The sequence below is a fragment of the Manis javanica genome, chromosome 18 (assembly GCF_040802235.1).
Source record: "Manis javanica isolate MJ-LG chromosome 18, MJ_LKY, whole genome shotgun sequence".
NCBI classification, from domain to species: domain Eukaryota; kingdom Metazoa; phylum Chordata; class Mammalia; order Pholidota; family Manidae; genus Manis; species Manis javanica.
In genome coordinates this window covers 22566857-22583698 of record NC_133173.1, presented here as the reverse complement: position 1 = coordinate 22583698, position 16842 = coordinate 22566857, and the positions used below count along the sequence as shown (strand labels likewise).

General features: G+C 42.0%; 1 protein-coding gene across 7 annotated transcripts in view; it reads left to right on the top strand.

Moving 5' to 3' along the window:
- Positions 1-16842, top strand: part of OCA2 (OCA2 melanosomal transmembrane protein) — a 385751-nt gene that overhangs the window by 143778 nt on the left and 225131 nt on the right. For 5 of the 7 annotated variants that reach the window (XM_037016526.2, XM_073227087.1, XM_073227084.1 and 2 more), the window contains 4 exons: positions 1102-1167; positions 3723-3779; positions 6076-6200; positions 8820-8958. In XM_037016526.2, coding sequence (XP_036872421.1) covers positions 1102-1167; positions 3723-3779; positions 6076-6200; positions 8820-8958 — 387 coding nt within the window. The remainder of the gene's footprint in view (positions 1-1101; positions 1168-3722; positions 3780-6075; positions 6201-8819; positions 8959-16842) is intronic. The other 2 variants (XM_073227082.1, XM_073227085.1) reach the window with 2 other exon arrangements.

Genomic DNA, 16842 nt, shown 5'->3' with positions numbered 1-16842 from the left:
GGTCACGTGTTTGCCCAGGGCCGTGTGCCGAGTGGTGTTAGCGTTGGCCCTGGGTGTCGTCAGCCCTTGGGAACTAGGGGAGGCCATCCTGGCTGGAGCAGAGAGCGGGGTGGTGGTGAGGTTGGGGTTCTGTCCTGCAGACACTAGGAGGCGCCTGGAGATGCATGTCTGGGAGTGATGGAGACCCACCAGGGTCTGAGCGTGGCGCATCTGGTAGGGACACAGGAGCAAGTGCAGGGAAGCAGGAGGGGCCTGGTGCCCACTGGAAGTGGAGGCAGGGAGTTGTTTGAGGAGCAATGCTGGAACCACACAAGGTGGAAACACACGAACTGGATCTGAAAACTACTGCACAGAACTCAGTGGACTGTTCTGAAAACTGTCATGAAAGGCCATTCAGTCAACCAAAGAATAATGATTGTTTTAAAAAACTATGTGGGGCTATGTTCAGTTAGTTATTATGTTTTTTTCTTGGCTGGAGTTAGTATAAACATGTGCAAACTCTAAGAGTAAAATGTCCCAGAATCCTTAAACTTATACGTAAATCACTGTTATTTTTACTCAGTATTCAGAAGTGGTGTAGTGGTCATTATTTCAGTCAGAGATGGTTGGGAGGGCACATGGTTTGTGCTGCAGGAGGCTCGCTGGGCTGCTGTGCAGCCCCCTGGGCCTCGGCCTTCCTTGTGCTTCAGCGTTGTCAGAAGGTGAAGTGAGCGTGAGTTGATGAAGGGAGAGCAGGGCGAACATATCCTCAAGATTATGTCATCCTGCTCTGGGTCCCGGACACCCAGGAAGGTATATGTGGACTCCACTAACCTCAAGGGCCAACTGCATTTCAGGCTACTGTTCTTCACAGAGTTTCCAGGAACAGGGCTGAAAAAATTTACTGCATTTGTTATGAAATACACAGGTTAACATTATATTGTCTTGGGTCATGACTGTTTTTCAACAATGATATCATCTGACTTCAAAGGCAGGCAGATGGTGTGGTTTGTGACTCCGGCACAGTGAGTGGGTTTGCTGTAAAGGGCAGTGTATTTTTATAGCTCATCACCAGTGGGGTGGTGCCGAGGACTAACTGGGGAATTTGTGCTTTGATTGCAGAGACCTAGCCTGACCCAGGTGGTGGAGTGGATTGATTTTGAAACCCTGGCCCTGCTGTTTGGCATGGTAATTACGGTCCTCCCAGTGGGACAGGGCTCTAAGCCCCTGTAACCTGGGGCCTTCTTTTTTGCCGTTATTGCTGATAATCCTTCATTATATTAAAAACACTGTGTCACTTCATAATCAGGGCTTGATTGAAAAGTGTTAGGGCAGATCTAGCTAATTTCTCCTGAGGAGGAATGGAATGCTTGATGCTCTGGCTGGTTAAATGGGCAATTCAAGTATCAGGCCTGCCTGATAGTGAAATAATATTGCCATTTAAGAAATTTAGCTAAGTGTTTGAATCACTGCCCTTAAAATATAAAATGGAATAGCCCACATACACATAACTGAACCATATAAAAAGTTTTGGTGATTGGGAAGATCCTTTTAATCATATAGATAAAGGAAGAAATTATCCTGTAGTAACTGTGTGTTTGTCAATTTATCAGACATTGTCAAGAGGCCACTCTGTGCTGGTGCTATAAAGAATGTCACCAAGTCACCTTGTAGGAGAGGAACTAGTATGGGATCTGAGTCTGAAACCAGTTTCAGTAGAGTGAGTGGAGTTTGATGAGGGCCTGGACAGCAGTGAGAAGGACTCTTGCATCTTTGAACAGATCCCACAACAGCCGAATGGTCTGAAGGTGGGTTTCCCCTCTCGGGGCGAGAAGACCAGTGTACAGAAGGTCACTGCATATCCTCATTTTCCTTGCTAACACTTTATTCCTGCTGGCAGTCTAAACGGAGGGCCCTGCTACTGTAGGCTTTAATGTTACTCAAATTAGCTGCCTCTCTGTGCTCGGGTCTCATAGAGGAACTAATATTGTTCTGGGTCCTGAAAAGTATATAGTGTTTGGGCATCTGTAAAGAAAAAGGAAGGCCTACCAGAGGTCTCATAAAATACGTGAAAAAAGACACCAGGGAATGGTGCAGTAGTGTGCTGGGGCTGCTGTGATAAAGTACTGCACGCTGAGTGGTGCTTAGACAACAGAAGGCAGGAAGTCTGAGGCCAAGGTGTCAGCAGGGTAAGTTCTTCGGGGGCCTCTCCTTGCCTCTCAGGCAGTGTCTTCTCCTGTGCCCCCAGTTGGTGTTCCCTGTGCATGTGTCCCCTCCTCTCGGGCCCCAGACAGACCAGTTTAGGCGGGGGTGGGATGGGGCTCAATTTAATTTAATCAAAGTAACTGACTTAAAGGTAACTTAATTACCTCCGTAATACAGTCACACTCTGAAGTACTGGGGGTCAGGATTTCAACATATGGATAGGGTTGGGGTGGTGCAATTCAGCCCATAACAAATGTTTAAATTTTTTCTTAATTGAATCAGTTCACCAGAGTTCTATGGTTCTAGAACTTTGGGGGTGCAGACAGTCTGTATAACCAGAACTCTGCCCTTTCTGCCCTATTTCATGGCAGTCATCCACCCGTGGGGCCACTTACCCAACCCCCGAGTTTCAGCCTGTCCTGGGTGGTTCTGGCAGGAAACGTGGGGAACCGCTTCCCCACCACAGTGGGAGTGCACCCAGCACCTGCTCATGTGCGTGAAGTGCTGCGTTCAACAAACAGCCCACAGTGGTCTCTCCAGACAAGGCAGATATTTGTACTGAGGCTAAAGTGAGTTTAGGGACTTTTTTTGCACAGTTCATTTGAAAAGCAATATTGGGCCAACTCTTTTCCATATACTTTAATTTACATAATTTTATTGAATTTCCCCAAGAACCTTACAAGGAACGAACCATTCAGAGGCAAGGTGAGAAAACTCAAGTACAGGGGATTAAATAATTTTTTGCTCAAGGTTAAACCACTTCTAAGTGGCAGATCAGCATACGAAGCTGCATCTTCTCACTCCTAGTTCGACACATAGTGCCATCTTAGCAGGATAAAGAATCTTCCAGAAAGTTCAGGCTGGTTGAAATGTCTCACTGATTAGATTGAATAAATGGGACATTACCTTTTGTTACTATCTAGGATGGTTATTGTCACAAACTCAATGTCATTCTTAGAAAGAAATGCAAATGAGCAGGCATTCTGTTGTTCATACAGAACCCAGAGAAGAATCATTTTAATGTAATTGCTCTTATTTGCATGTCTTGATCACATTGGTGACAAGTCTTTCAATTATTTTAGGAAACAAAGTTTAACCCAGTTTAAAAATGTTAAAATGTTTAATGCTGCTTGTGTGGAAATGTATATGCAGAAGTCCACATTCTGGCCTATTTCCTTCCCTGCTTCTCACTTTGTGATGGTGACTAAGTAACTTCCCATCTCTGCCCCCCAGTTTCCTGGTCTATAAAACAAAGAGTAAAAATAACATCTGATGTTTGTTGTGAAGATTAGATGGAATGATAATGTACCTTCAGCACATATCCCTGGCCAGCGTCTCAGTGCAAAAAAGGTGGCCCACAACAGGCTCCGTTAAGGGAGCTGGTAAGCAGACCACACTCAGCAAGAGAGTGAGAAGCGTGGTGAGGTGGGGGCTCTCACACAGAGCCCAGGGCTCCAATCCAAACAGCATTCCGATGTCCTTGCAGGACGGTGCTCTGCTAAACGATCTCCTGTCTCCTTTTCCTCTTCTCCCCACAGATGATCTTAGTAGCCATATTTTCAGAAACTGGATTTTTTGATTATTGTGCTGTAAAGGTAGGTTTGATATGGCATTTGCTATTTATGTATTCATTAATTGATATATTAATTTTTCTACCATTATATGTTTAGTTAATAACACTGCCAAATAAAGCAATATTTTAACATTCTGTCCTTGTCACAGTCATTGCTGTAAGGCTGGGGACAGGTGCCGAGCTAGGTCAGGTGGCTCTCAGCTTCGCAATGAACGCCTGAAGGAGGAGATCAAGGGAAAGTGTACTAGGGTTGAATGTTTGTGTAACATTATATAAATTGGCAGGTTGAGAGCTATATATCAACTGTTTTGCATTTTAGAGTATCTAAATATTTCAAGTCATCAGCTTCTGATTACTTTGCTTTTTGGTGAAGTAATTTCAATGATTACTCTCCAAGCATTGAATATATAAACATTCACTTTTGTTTTTTTAGCTTTGAGGGCATCAGATTTTTTTCCCCTTGTTTTTTATTTTGCTATCATTAATGTACAATTACATGAGCAACATTGTGGTTACTAGACTCTCCCATTATCCCCATATTACAGGGGTTACTGTATACCCCATTACAGTCACTGTCCATCAGCATAGCAAGGTGCTGTAGAATCACTACTTGTCTTCTCTGTGTTGCACTGCCTTCCCCGTGTGCCCTCCTGCTACATTATGTGTGCTAATCATAATGCCCCATTTTCCCCCTTATCCCTCCCATCCCACCTATCCTCCCCAGTCCCTTTCCCTTTGGTAACTGTTAGTCCATTCTTGGGTTCTGTGAGTCTGCTACTGTTTTGTTCCTTCAGTTTTAGCTTTGTTCTTATACTCCACAGATGAGTGAAATCACTGGATACTTGTCTTTCTCCACCTGGTTTCTTTCACTGAGCCTAATACCCTCTAGCTCCATCCATGTTTTTGCAAATGGTAGGATTTGTTTTCTTCATATGGCTGAATAATATTCCACTATATATATAAGTACCACATCTTCTTTATCCATTCATGTACTGATGGACACTTGGGTTGCTTCCATTTCTTGGCTATTGTAAATAGTGCTTGTGCTTGATAAACATAGGGGTGCATATGTCTTTTTCAAACTGTGCTGCTACATTCTTAGGGTAAATTCCTAGGAGTGGAATTCCTGGGTCAAATGGTATTTTTATTTTGAGTTTTTTGAGGAACCTCCATATTGCTTTCCACAATGGTTGAACTAATGTACATTCCCACCAGCAGCGTAGGAGGAGTCCCCTTTCTGCACATCCGCACCAACATTTGTTGTTGTTTGTCTTTTGGATGGTGTCCATCCTAACTGGTATGAGGTGATATCTCATTGTGGTTTTAATTTGCATTTCTCTGATGATTAGCGATGTGGAGCATCTTCTCATGTGCCTGTTGGTCATCTGAATTTCTTCTTTGGAGAACTGTCTGTTCAGATCCTGTGCTTGGGTCCTGTATCTTACCCTTTTTGTGAGATGCTACCCTTCTTGCAGATGTAGATGTAGCCTGACTGTTGTACTGTATCTTTTGGTCTCTCTTTTAGGAATAATTGTGTTTTCTGTATTTTCAAAATATATGTGGTTTTGGGAGGAGATTTCCACTGCCCTACTCATGTCACCATCTTGAGAAATCCTCCTAAACATTCACTTTTAAAATCCCCCAGCAAATTCTGGCTGCTGGAATCTGCATTCATCTTACCCCTCAGGGCTGGGAGAGGGGGTCTGGCCATGACCTGCCATGACCTGCTCATGCACAGCCTAGTGCTGTGTTTGAATTTTTTTTTTGTAGAACTGAGAATTTCTGTTGAAACATTATTTGCTCAAAAAAGCCCTTAGCACAGTCTGAAAAGTAGAGCAGTGTTAAGGGTTTTGCCATCTTTGTGCAACATCTTGGCCTTCCAGGTAGATACCTGGCCTGTTCCTTCCAGCACCTTGGTGCTAAAAGTATTCCTTAGGTCCCTCAAGATCAGCAGGCTCCAGCGTCAGAGGACCTCAATGTGGCAGCCCAGTCTGTCTGACCCAAAGGAGATTGTAAAGTACTGGATGACATTACGGGATGGAGGGCTATCACCTTGTGACAAATGAACCATCACAGGCTTGTAAAGAGGAGAATCAGAGGAGAGGAACATAGGCCAAGGTAGCCATAGAATGTCCAGGTATGGGCCATTATTGCCTCATGTCAGCACTTAAGAATCTGTGGCTCTAAATTTTAATCCACCATGCAATGTTTATTTGGACCCCTAAATTCCCAGAGTCCCTAACGGAAGGTGACATCTATTCTTTGACCCATCTATCCTGACTGCTGACCGCTGCCCTTTTCTGCATGTGTGTGTCCAGGCATACCAGCTGTCCCGGGGAAGAGCAGGGGCCATGATCGCCATGCTGTGTCTCATTGCCGCCGTCCTCTCTGCCTTCCTGGACAATGTCACCACGTCACTCCTCTTCACTCCTGTCACCATAAGGTATGCAGAGCATCAGGCCAGGCTGCTCTTGACCTCACTGGGCCTCATGTGCTTGCATGCCCTGTTCATTCTGCATCTCTCGGGACACCTGTGTGACTGCAGATGGGCCTGTGGGAGTCAGGAGACAGGATTTTGTGTTCTGGGGACAGACTGTCAGGTGCCAGGAGTTCTTGTGTATGTACTCCTGGCACCATCTCCCAGGGCCCCTGGGCTGGTCCCAGGTATGGCAGGGGGCAGAGGGTATGTGGGACAGCCATCTCGCTTTCCCAGGACCCTTGTGCGAGGTTTGGAGGGTCACTGGACTGCAACTGGCAAGGCTTTGTGGGATGACTTTGGCACAGAGAAATTCAGTTTGATTCAACCCTGTTTCTTTTAATTCTACTTTGTTCATTGGACATTTATGAAGGACCACATTTATTAAGTTATTTGTCTGGAATCTCTTGAAGCTTGAGCTTCAGGCCTGGGCATTGCACAGGTGCCGTCTGAGGCCATGGACCAACACCTCACCCATCAGCTGCATCTTTATGTTAAAGATGCTTCCCCAGCCAGTCATGGTGCTCCCGGCTCAGACCCGTCATGCACTGGCACTCGCTGGTCCTGAGGGGAGGCTGAGGAGGTACAGGTTCCCTTGAGGGGTTCACAGAGTGCAAGCTAGGTAATGGGGGCCTCAGACAAGTCACTTTAGCATCACTGGTCTGGACTGTACCTTCAAAGGGACTAATCCAAGCTAGTGTTTCGAGGATTCTGCCAGACAAGAGACCTTCCTGGACAGTAGACATGAGAAACAGCAAGTTCAAAGTACCCAGACAGGGACTGTTTTTAGGGCTCAGGACTAATTCTGGGCAAAGGAAGAGGAAGGGGGTAGAGGAGCAGGGAGCAGGTGGTGGCAGTGGGTGCACCTTCAGTCTGGGGAGCCATCTTGTCCAGGCATCTGCAAGCTTAGCTGCTCTGTCATGCCCTGTGTGTGGGCAGGGATTTGGAGCAGGGGACTCAGCCTTCCTGCCCAGGGGGTTGTAGCACCTCCCAGCATCTGGGGGTCTTCTGGAGGTAAACGAGGGATGAAGTGACTGCATTTCAAGGGTGCCCTAATCCATAATGTGCTACTAACAACAAGTACCAAAAATGCCCCTAGGATACCTCCGTGGGCAAGATGCAGGCCATATCTCCAACCAGGGAGACTTTGATGCTGACATTGGTTTGAAACCATGGTGCCACCTCTCTGCACCAGATCCTAGCATATCTTCATGCACACGGATGGTGGCCCTAGTGAGCAGGCTTCCAGAGGCCGCCCATGTTCCCAGCAGCCAGGTATAACCAGGGCAGCCAAGGGCTGTCTCAGACTTATTGAGATCTGTTTATATCCTCACTGTCCCATGAGCTGGCTTTGTAATTCTATGTGAGAGTAACGGTTCCATTTATTAGTCTAAAAATTACATCCTTCAAGATTCAAGTGTCAGTGTGCTCAGATTCACTATTTATATGACCATGTTCTAAAAGACTTTATAAGCTGAATCACATTCTTTGCCTTTGTTTGCACTGAGCAGCGTTTGTCTTCATGGTTAAATAGCTCGGTCCGTTTAGACAGGATGCCATCTCTGCACTCGGTCTGGTGCTGTTGATGAGCACACACTAATTATTTTCCAGCTAGAAGCAGTTCCTGGGAGCTTCCTCAGATGAGAGCTGATGCTTTTGCTGATTGGGGTCTGATCCTTGTTCTGGACTCGCTCCTGGCCCTGGTGCCCAGACACTGTTCTCTCCTTGGCTTCCACACACTTCTGTTAGAGGAGCTGAGATCTGTGCTCCGACCTCGGAGGTCAGGGGAACAACCCCTGAGTGCAGTAGGGCCTGCTGTCAGCCTGAAGACCAAAGGCTCAGTTTCTACGTGGAAGTGGGCAATGCAGATGGGCAGGCATGGTGGATGCCGTCATGTGCTTCCTATACTTTCTGGAGAGCAACGTTTTCAACTTTGTGCTCAACAGACCCATTTGGGAAGCTTTAGGAAGACAGGCACATTTCTAGGTCTTGGTCTGTCATGGGCCAGGCAGCAAGACTTTCAAAAGTTCCCAGATACATGTAGTGGGAGCCAAGGAGGAGAAGAAACCCATAGATAATTGTTAAGGGGAAGTGGCTAGGGAACAGCTTGGGGCCTCAGCATCTGAGAAAGGGAAGATGGGTAAGGAACCAGGCTGGCAGGCCTGGCATGAGCCACCGGGTGCTGGTGCTTCCTGCACTGGCCCAACCCCTGCCATGGAGGGGTGTGGTGGCCATCAGCCACTCCCTGTGCTAGGGCCTGCCCTCCCTGGGGTCTGTACACAGGGGACCGTGCTTCCTCCAGACCTATGGGGGACAGGACGTGGTATATTTTCACAATCATGGTTCGGGTGGGTGGAAGGTTAAGTTTTGGAGAAATGTGATTCTGAGGGTCAAATGTAGCTTGTAGCTGTGTAGTGTGTCTGCCATTGCCCATCCCCTTGCTGTTCCTGCAGGTGTGTGTGTGTGTGCATGTACATATGTGTGCCTCTTGTATACAAGCAAGTCTTTCAAAAATATTTAAGTCACACATGAGCCTTTCACAGTGTGAACAGTGGAACTACTTTCATTTTCCTCCATTCATGACAGGTTATGTGAGGTGCTCCACCTCGACCCAAGGCAGGTCTTAATTGCCGAAGTGATCTTCACGAATATTGGAGGAGCTGCCACTGCCATCGGGGACCCGCCTAATGTCATTATTGTTTCCAACCAGGAGCTGAGAAAGATGGTATGTACAGTATAACAGGTTTGCTTCCCATGACTATAGGCCCCAAGTACCTTGCTCCCTTAGCGTGCTACTGAACAGACGCCTTCATCAGAGATCTAGCTCCTCAACGTCGCCGCTTCATCCGAAGGGCTGCTGGTCGTCATGAGGGAGGGAGGATAGGTCACCGGTCGTCGGGTGTAGCTTTGACTTGTCTGAATTGAGTTCCTTCCCATTCTGATAAATTTTTAAGGAAATAGTTACATTAGTTATGATACTGGTGGAAACTGAGGTTTCTTCTCATTAATATTAAGAATAAAATGATCTGTTCCCCCTCACTTTTCAACTGTGGTCTTATGAATTCACTGATGAAGAACTTAAGAATTTTCTTAAAGGAGGGTCAGAAAATGAAGGCCTTTAGGAAGGTTTTGAAAGCTCTTAGAAATATTTTTTTTGCACAATAAAATAATAATGAAGTATTAAAGGAATGCAAATGATATTTTACATATCTTAATAAGTTATAACAGGAATTATATAATTTCTCTTAATCCTTCCTTGTGATTAGAATTTTCTCAATGTCTTTTCTCTGAAGTATCAGTAGAAAAGCTTTGTGTCATTTATTCTAAATGACATATTTATGTATGTGTCCACAAAGTGTGTCAATGTGTTTGTATGTGTGCTGGCTTCCATAAAAATCTTTAAGCCTTCAAGAATTCATGGCTTTACGGTGTTGATGGCCATTTTGTGGGCTCATCACCTTAGAGATTTGGGGTATAACTTAGATGTTTTGGCTAAACTTTGATACTTCCTGGTTACCCTGGCAACGACCTGTAGCACTTCACCAGTCTTGCTGTGCGAGCTGAACACGTGCCCTGATGTGTCACCTGGTGGACATCAGAAGGTGGTAGAGCGCTGTGATCTGTTCCAGGGGCACCTGCCACCCAAGATAGACCTTACACAATATTTTTAAAGAAAAATATTATTTCATTATTTTTATTTTACAGTAATATGTTTATTGTAGAAAGTATAAATGACACACATACATACACAAATTAAAAAATTGTCATAATCTCACCATTCAGAGATAAATCTTAATACTCTGGTGCCTATAGTCTCCCAGAATGATTGTATGTTGACATACATGGTTAAGAAAAGATAGCACAGCTTCTGCTCTGGTCAAGATGGAGAAACAGGGACTGGACTTACTCTCTTAATTGAGGTATCCAATAAGAAATCAAACTAAAACCCAAAACCCAAGCCAACCCAAACCCAAACCCACTCTGGACATCAGGCAAAAGGGCAATGATTCTTGAGAAATGGGGAACACGTGAAGTGAAGCCTGGGACTGGTCCCGCTCACTGCCTGAGAGAGTCCCCAGGAGGTCCTGTGGGGAGAGGGGACTGCACGGAGCTCAGCAGATGCCCCGAGCTGAAGTGCCAGGACCGGGCATCTGGGCAGCCAGCATTTACAGGCAGAGTGTAGAGAGGAGAGAGCTGCAGGAGAGCAAGCCCCAGAGGTCTGTGGGGGAAACTCTTCTTTCATGTTTTTCTTGTGTTCAAAAAATAGACTTCTCTTGGTATACTAAAACTAAAACAATTCATAAATAACAGACACATCAAAGTCCTTAAGGCAGAAGGAAAACGTCACCAATGGAAACGTGAATGTCTACAAAGGAATGGCAATATGGGGATATACTGGAAATGGTGACTATATATATGGTAAATTCGTAGACATTTTGTCTTATTTAAGTCATTTTAAGAGATAATTTTTAAACAAAAATAATATGCATTAGGGGTTTATAACATATATATAAATAGGATGTATGACAACAATAACATAAAGACTGGAAAAGGAGAAATTAAAGTTCTTACATTATTCATAAATTGGCATAACTTCACCACTTATGCCATATTGGTATAATACATCAAGGTGGTCTGTGACAAGTTAAAAATGTGTGCTATAAACTCTAAAGAAACACTAATAGAAAAATCAAAGAGTGGCAGCTAATAAGTACACAAACAATATGAAGTAGAATCATTAAGAATCATATTTAAGACAATGGAGTGTAGAAAAACGGGGGAAGGGAACAAAGAACAGAGGGACAAATAAGAAACAAAGTGCAAGGTCTAAACCTAATTATATGAACAATTGCATGAATATAAAAGACTAAATGTCCAAAATAAAAAGCAGGAATTGTCAGATTGAACAAACAGGTGCAATTGAACTATATGCCGCCTACATTTATACACATACTGCTGTTCTGTACTGTTAATATCTGAAGACAGTATAAAAGATAAAGACACAAATAGATTAAAAGTAAAGGAATGACAGAAGACTCATCAGAAGAAACCTAGCGTAGCTATGTTAATATCTGACAAAGCAGACTGAAGAGCAAAGACTATTTCCAGGATAAAAGAACGACATTTCACAATGATAAAGGGATAATTTCTTACAGAACACAGAAATCCTAAGCAGTTATGCTACTAATGTCAGAATCCCAAATACGTGGAACTAAAATTGATAGAACTGCAAGGAGCAATGATAAATTCTCAATTATTGTTGGAGGTTTCAGTATACCTGTTGCAATAATTGATAAAACAGAAAAATCAGCAAGGATATATAAAACTTTATCATTATTAACTAATGTGACCTAATTGACATTTATAGAAAATTCCACTCAACAACAGCAGTATGTGTTTACTCACTGACCAAAATAAACCATATTCTGAGCCATAAAAAAATCTTAATATAGTCAATAATATTGTAATATCTTTGTATGGTGACAGTTGGTTAACTACTCTTATTATAGTGAGCATTTCATAATATATGTAATTATTGAATTGTTATATATGTTGTATATCTGAAATACATATTTTATATCAACAATGTACTTCAATAAAAAAAACCTTAATGTCAGTTATACGTCAATAAAAAAGGAAAGAAAAACAAAATCTTAAAACATTTAGAAGGATTCAAGTAATCAAAATATTTTCTCTGTTGAATTGCCACAGTTGAGTTAAAGTAGATACTAGTGACAAAGATACTTGGAAAATTTCCCAATATCTAGAAACTAAGTAATACACTTCTAAATAATTCAATTGAATTGAAGAAATTGAAATTACAAAGTATTTTGAATTGAATTGCAATGAAAACAGAACATATCAAAATTTGTGGGAGTCCTCTCAGGCAGAAGTCAGAAAAATTTTTCTTAAAAGGCTATATGGTTAACATTGTAGGCATGTGGGTTATGTGGTCTTTGGGCAAGTACTCAACTCTGTCACGGTAACACGAAAGCAGCCGTAGCAACACGAATGGAATGACAAGCGTAGTTTGCTGGTTCCTGCTCTAACGCAATATTTAGAGGGAAATTTATACCACTAAATACCAATATCAGAAAAGAAAAAGTGTCTCAAATCAATGACCTCAGCCTCCATCCTGAGACTAGGAAGAGAAGAGCAAATTAAAATAACAGCAAGCACAAGAGAGAAAATCACAGAGACCAGAAGGGAGAACAAAAGAACAAAAGAGTAAATCTGTGAAAGCACAACCTAGTTCTTTGACAAGATTGATGATGCTCACAAACCCCTGGCCAAACTGATGAGGAAAGTAAGAGAGAAAACGCAAGTGATCAGTATGGGAAATAAGAGAGGGTGCAGCACTACAGAACATACAGACACTGAAGACACTGTTAGGGAATGACACAGACAACTTTATGCCAGGACATTTGACAACTTAGATAAAATGGACAATTTCCTTGAAAAACACACTCTACGAAACCTCATTCAGGAAGAACTAGATAACCTGAGCAGTCCTATGTCCATTAAAGAAATTGAATTTGTAATTAAGCACCTTACCACAAACAACAAAATAAACAAAAACCTCAGGCTAAGGTGGCTTTGGTGAATTCTTCCAAATAGTTAAGGAAGAAATACTGTTATGATATTAATTCTACACAAAGCATTACAGCAAATTGAAGAGAAGAGAGTACTTCCCAACTCATTCTATGAGGCCCTGATACCTACATCAGACAAAACCAGTGTAAGAAAACTCTTGACAAATCTTTCTTGTGAACAAAGATGTAAATTTTTAATAACTAGCAAATCCAATTTAACAATATATAAAATGAATAATGTATCATAACTAAGTGAAATTTATCCTGGAATGGAAGACTGGTGTAATATTTGAGAAATGGGTCAATGCTATTTACCAACAAAGAAAATCTATATTATTTCAATAGATGCAGAAATTTTTTTTGGCAAAATCCAACATCCATTACTGATAAAATCTCTCAATAAACTCAATAAAAAGAAGAGAGCTTCATCAGCCTGATAAAGAGCATCTATGTAAAGCCTACAGCCAGCATCATACTTAAATGTGAGAAACTGAATGCTTTCCTCCTTAGACCAGAGATGTCTGTTCTTACCACTTCAGTACAACATTATTTTACTGGAAGCTCCAGCTGCTCCAATAAGGCAGAAGAAGAAATACTGGAAAGAAAGAATTTAAAGTCTTTAATTGCAGATGATAGAAAATCTGAAGGAATGTATAAAAAACCTCCTACAAATAATAAAAAAATTTGACATATGCATTATAAGATCAAAATACAGGAACAATTGGAAGCTGAAGCAAAAATTTCATTTACAATAGAATCAATACATAAAATACTTTAGGGTAAATCTGACCAAACATGTGCAAGAACTGTATAGTGAAAACTAAAAAATGCTGTAGAGAGTGGATAAAGAAGTTCTAAATAAATGAAGATGTACTTTGTTCATGGATCAGAATATTTTCAAGATGTCAGTTCTCCCCAGACTGATCTATAGGTTCATGCAGTCCCTATCAAAACCATACAAACAGCAGGATTTTTTTTGTAGTAAAAATTGATTATCTGATTCTAAAATTTATATGGAAAGTATCCAGAATGGCCCAAAACAGCCAGGAGCGCAGAACAAATCAGTCAAGCCTAGTGCTACCTAAGTCCAAGATATTAAAAAGCCACAATAACCAAGATAGGTAAATAAATAAATAAATAGAACAAAGTAGGGAGTCCAGATATGCCACATACTTAAATAAATGATTTTTGACCAAGATACGAAGCCAGTTTGGTGGAGAAACAATAGTTCTTCTCACAGATGGCCCTGCAGAAAATGGATATTCATATGCAGGAAAAATGAACATCAATCCACACTTCTCACTTTATCAAAATATGAATCAAACATGGATCATAGACATAATATAAAACCTAAAATTTTAAATTTTTAAATAGAAAACATAAGATGCAGTAGAATAGGTACAGAAGTAGTTCAAGTGGAAGTGTGAATAGTTGCCCCAGCTGGCACTGTATTAGCTTTTTTTTTTTTTTTTTTTTTGAGAGGGCATCTCTCATATTTATTGATCAAATGGTTGTTAACAACAATAAAATTCAGTATAGGGGGGTCAATGCTCAATGTACAATCATTAATCCATCTCAAGCCTAATTCTCGTCAGTCTCCAATCTTCTGAAGCATAACGAACAAGTTCTTACATGGTGAACGAATTCTTACAGAGTGAATAAATTCTTACATGGTGAACAGTACAAGGGCATTCATCACAGAAACTTTCGGTTTTGATCATGCAATATGACCTATAAACCATCAGGTCAAATATGAATATTCATTTGATTTTTGTACTTGATTTATATGTTGATCCCACATTTCTCCTATTATTATTATTATTTTTATTTTTAATAAAATGCTGAAGTGGTAGGTAGATGCAAGATAAAGGTAGAAAACATAGTTTAGTGCTGTAAGAAGGCAAATGTAGATGATCAGATGATCAGGTGTGTGCCTATGGACTAAGTATTAATCCAGGCTAGACAAGGGCAGCAAGACATCCACGGATGCAGAAGATTTCTCTCAAAGCAGGGGGGGTGAGGTTCTGAGCCTCACCTCTGTTGATCCCCAAATTCTCACCTGATGGCCCCCCTGCGACTGTGCCTGTCTTAGGTTGTTCCTCCCTTGAGGAATCTTACCCGTCTCTGGCTAACCAGTCATCTTCCGGGGCCATACAGGGAAATGTAAAGTTGGTAAGTGAGAGAGAAGCCATATTGTTTGCAAAGGTTAGCTTTTTACTTCTTTGCAGATTTATGCCCTGTGGCTTCTATGCCCAGCACTTGTCTCGAGGTATCTTTACCACCTGGAGGAATTATGATACTCGGTAAATTCGATATGAGGCACGAATTCTATTTAAGGTTTGTAATTAGGAAGGAAGAAGAAAAGCTATAGATGTAGCATATGAAGGAAACTTGGGAGGATTGATTATTTCTTTGACATATCTTCTTGTATAGTACCTTAAGTATGTATAGGTTTTAAACTACTAACTAATTTGCACACACATATTAACATAATAGGAATACGGTGACATAAACAAAGCAAATCTATAATTACCAGCCATCTCCAGTGAAGCCAAGAAAACCATTTAGGCACCCTAGGCATTTGTGAAAATTTATCTATGATATGATGGATATTTTCCAACTGTACTTGAACCATCAGACAAATTAAAGCAGCCCATTTCTGGGATCTGTTCACATCCCATATGTTCTTTTAACCATAGATAGTCTATAGTCATGAGATTTTGGGGTGCTACAACTTGCACCCCTCCCAACTCCTGGTTGAGTTCCAACAGTACAGATCCAGTCAAATTCGTTGTCTCACTGTATGCACATGCCAGCCTAGACATCTCCCTCCTCCTTCTTATGGCAAGTCCAGGAGACGGTGGGCTGGATGCAGCCACAACCGCAGCATCGTCCGGATCCCTGTGGAGGCTTTTTGATGATCATCCCCCGGCACGAGTCCTCCAGAGAGTGCTGATGCCGGAAGCTCCTCCTCATATCGTATCTTAGTTCATTTTCTGGGTATCCAAGCTAGGCCTTGATCTTCTGCGTAGAAACAAACAGACCCTTTGCCCACACTTTGACATGCCCTCTATACCACTGTGCAGAACTCATTGGAGGTCAGCACACAGTAACTGCTTTTTTTTTTTTTTTTTTTAATTAAGAGAAAGGAATATTATCAGAAAAGAGTACCTCCATAGCTGATCATCTGACACCCTTTAAGTGATCAACATTAAGGATATTTAAAGCATGCGTTGATCTTTGATTTACCAATAGTTTTATCCTGTTAAGGAGTAATCCCCCTTTTCTTTCTTTCTTTTTTTTTTTAAATTTTTAATCTACACTTACCTGAAGAATACTATGTTTACTATGCTCTCCCCTATATCAGGTCCCCCCTAACAACCACATTACGGTTACTGTCCATCAGCTTAGCAAAATGTGGTAGAGTCACTACTTGTCCTCTCTGTGTTGTGCAGCCCACCCTCCCCTTTCTCCCTCCCCCCCATGCATGCTAATCTTAATACCCCCCTTCTTCTTCCCCCCCCTTATCCCTCCCTGCCCACCCATCCTCCCCAGTTCCTTTCCCTTTGGTACCTGTTAGTCCATTTTTGGGGTCTGTAATTCTGCTGCTGTTTTGTTCCTTCAGTTTTTCCTTTGTTCCTATACTCCTCAGATGAGTGAAATCATTTGGTATTTCTCTTTCTCCGCTTGGCTTATTTCACTGAGCATAATACTCTCCAGCTCCATCCATGTTGCTGCAAATGGTTGGATTTTTCCACTTCTTATGGCTGAGTAGTATTCCATTGTGTATATGTACCACATCTTCTTTATCCATTCATCTACAGATGGACATTTAGGTTGCTTCCAATTCTTGGCTATTGTAAATAGTGCTGCGATAAACATAGGAGTGCATCTGTCTTTCTCAAACTTGATTGCTGCGTTCTTAGGGTAAATTCCTAGGAGTGGAATTCCTGGGTCAAATGGTAGGTCTGTTTTGAGCATTTTGAGGAATCTCCATACTGCTTTCCACAATGGTT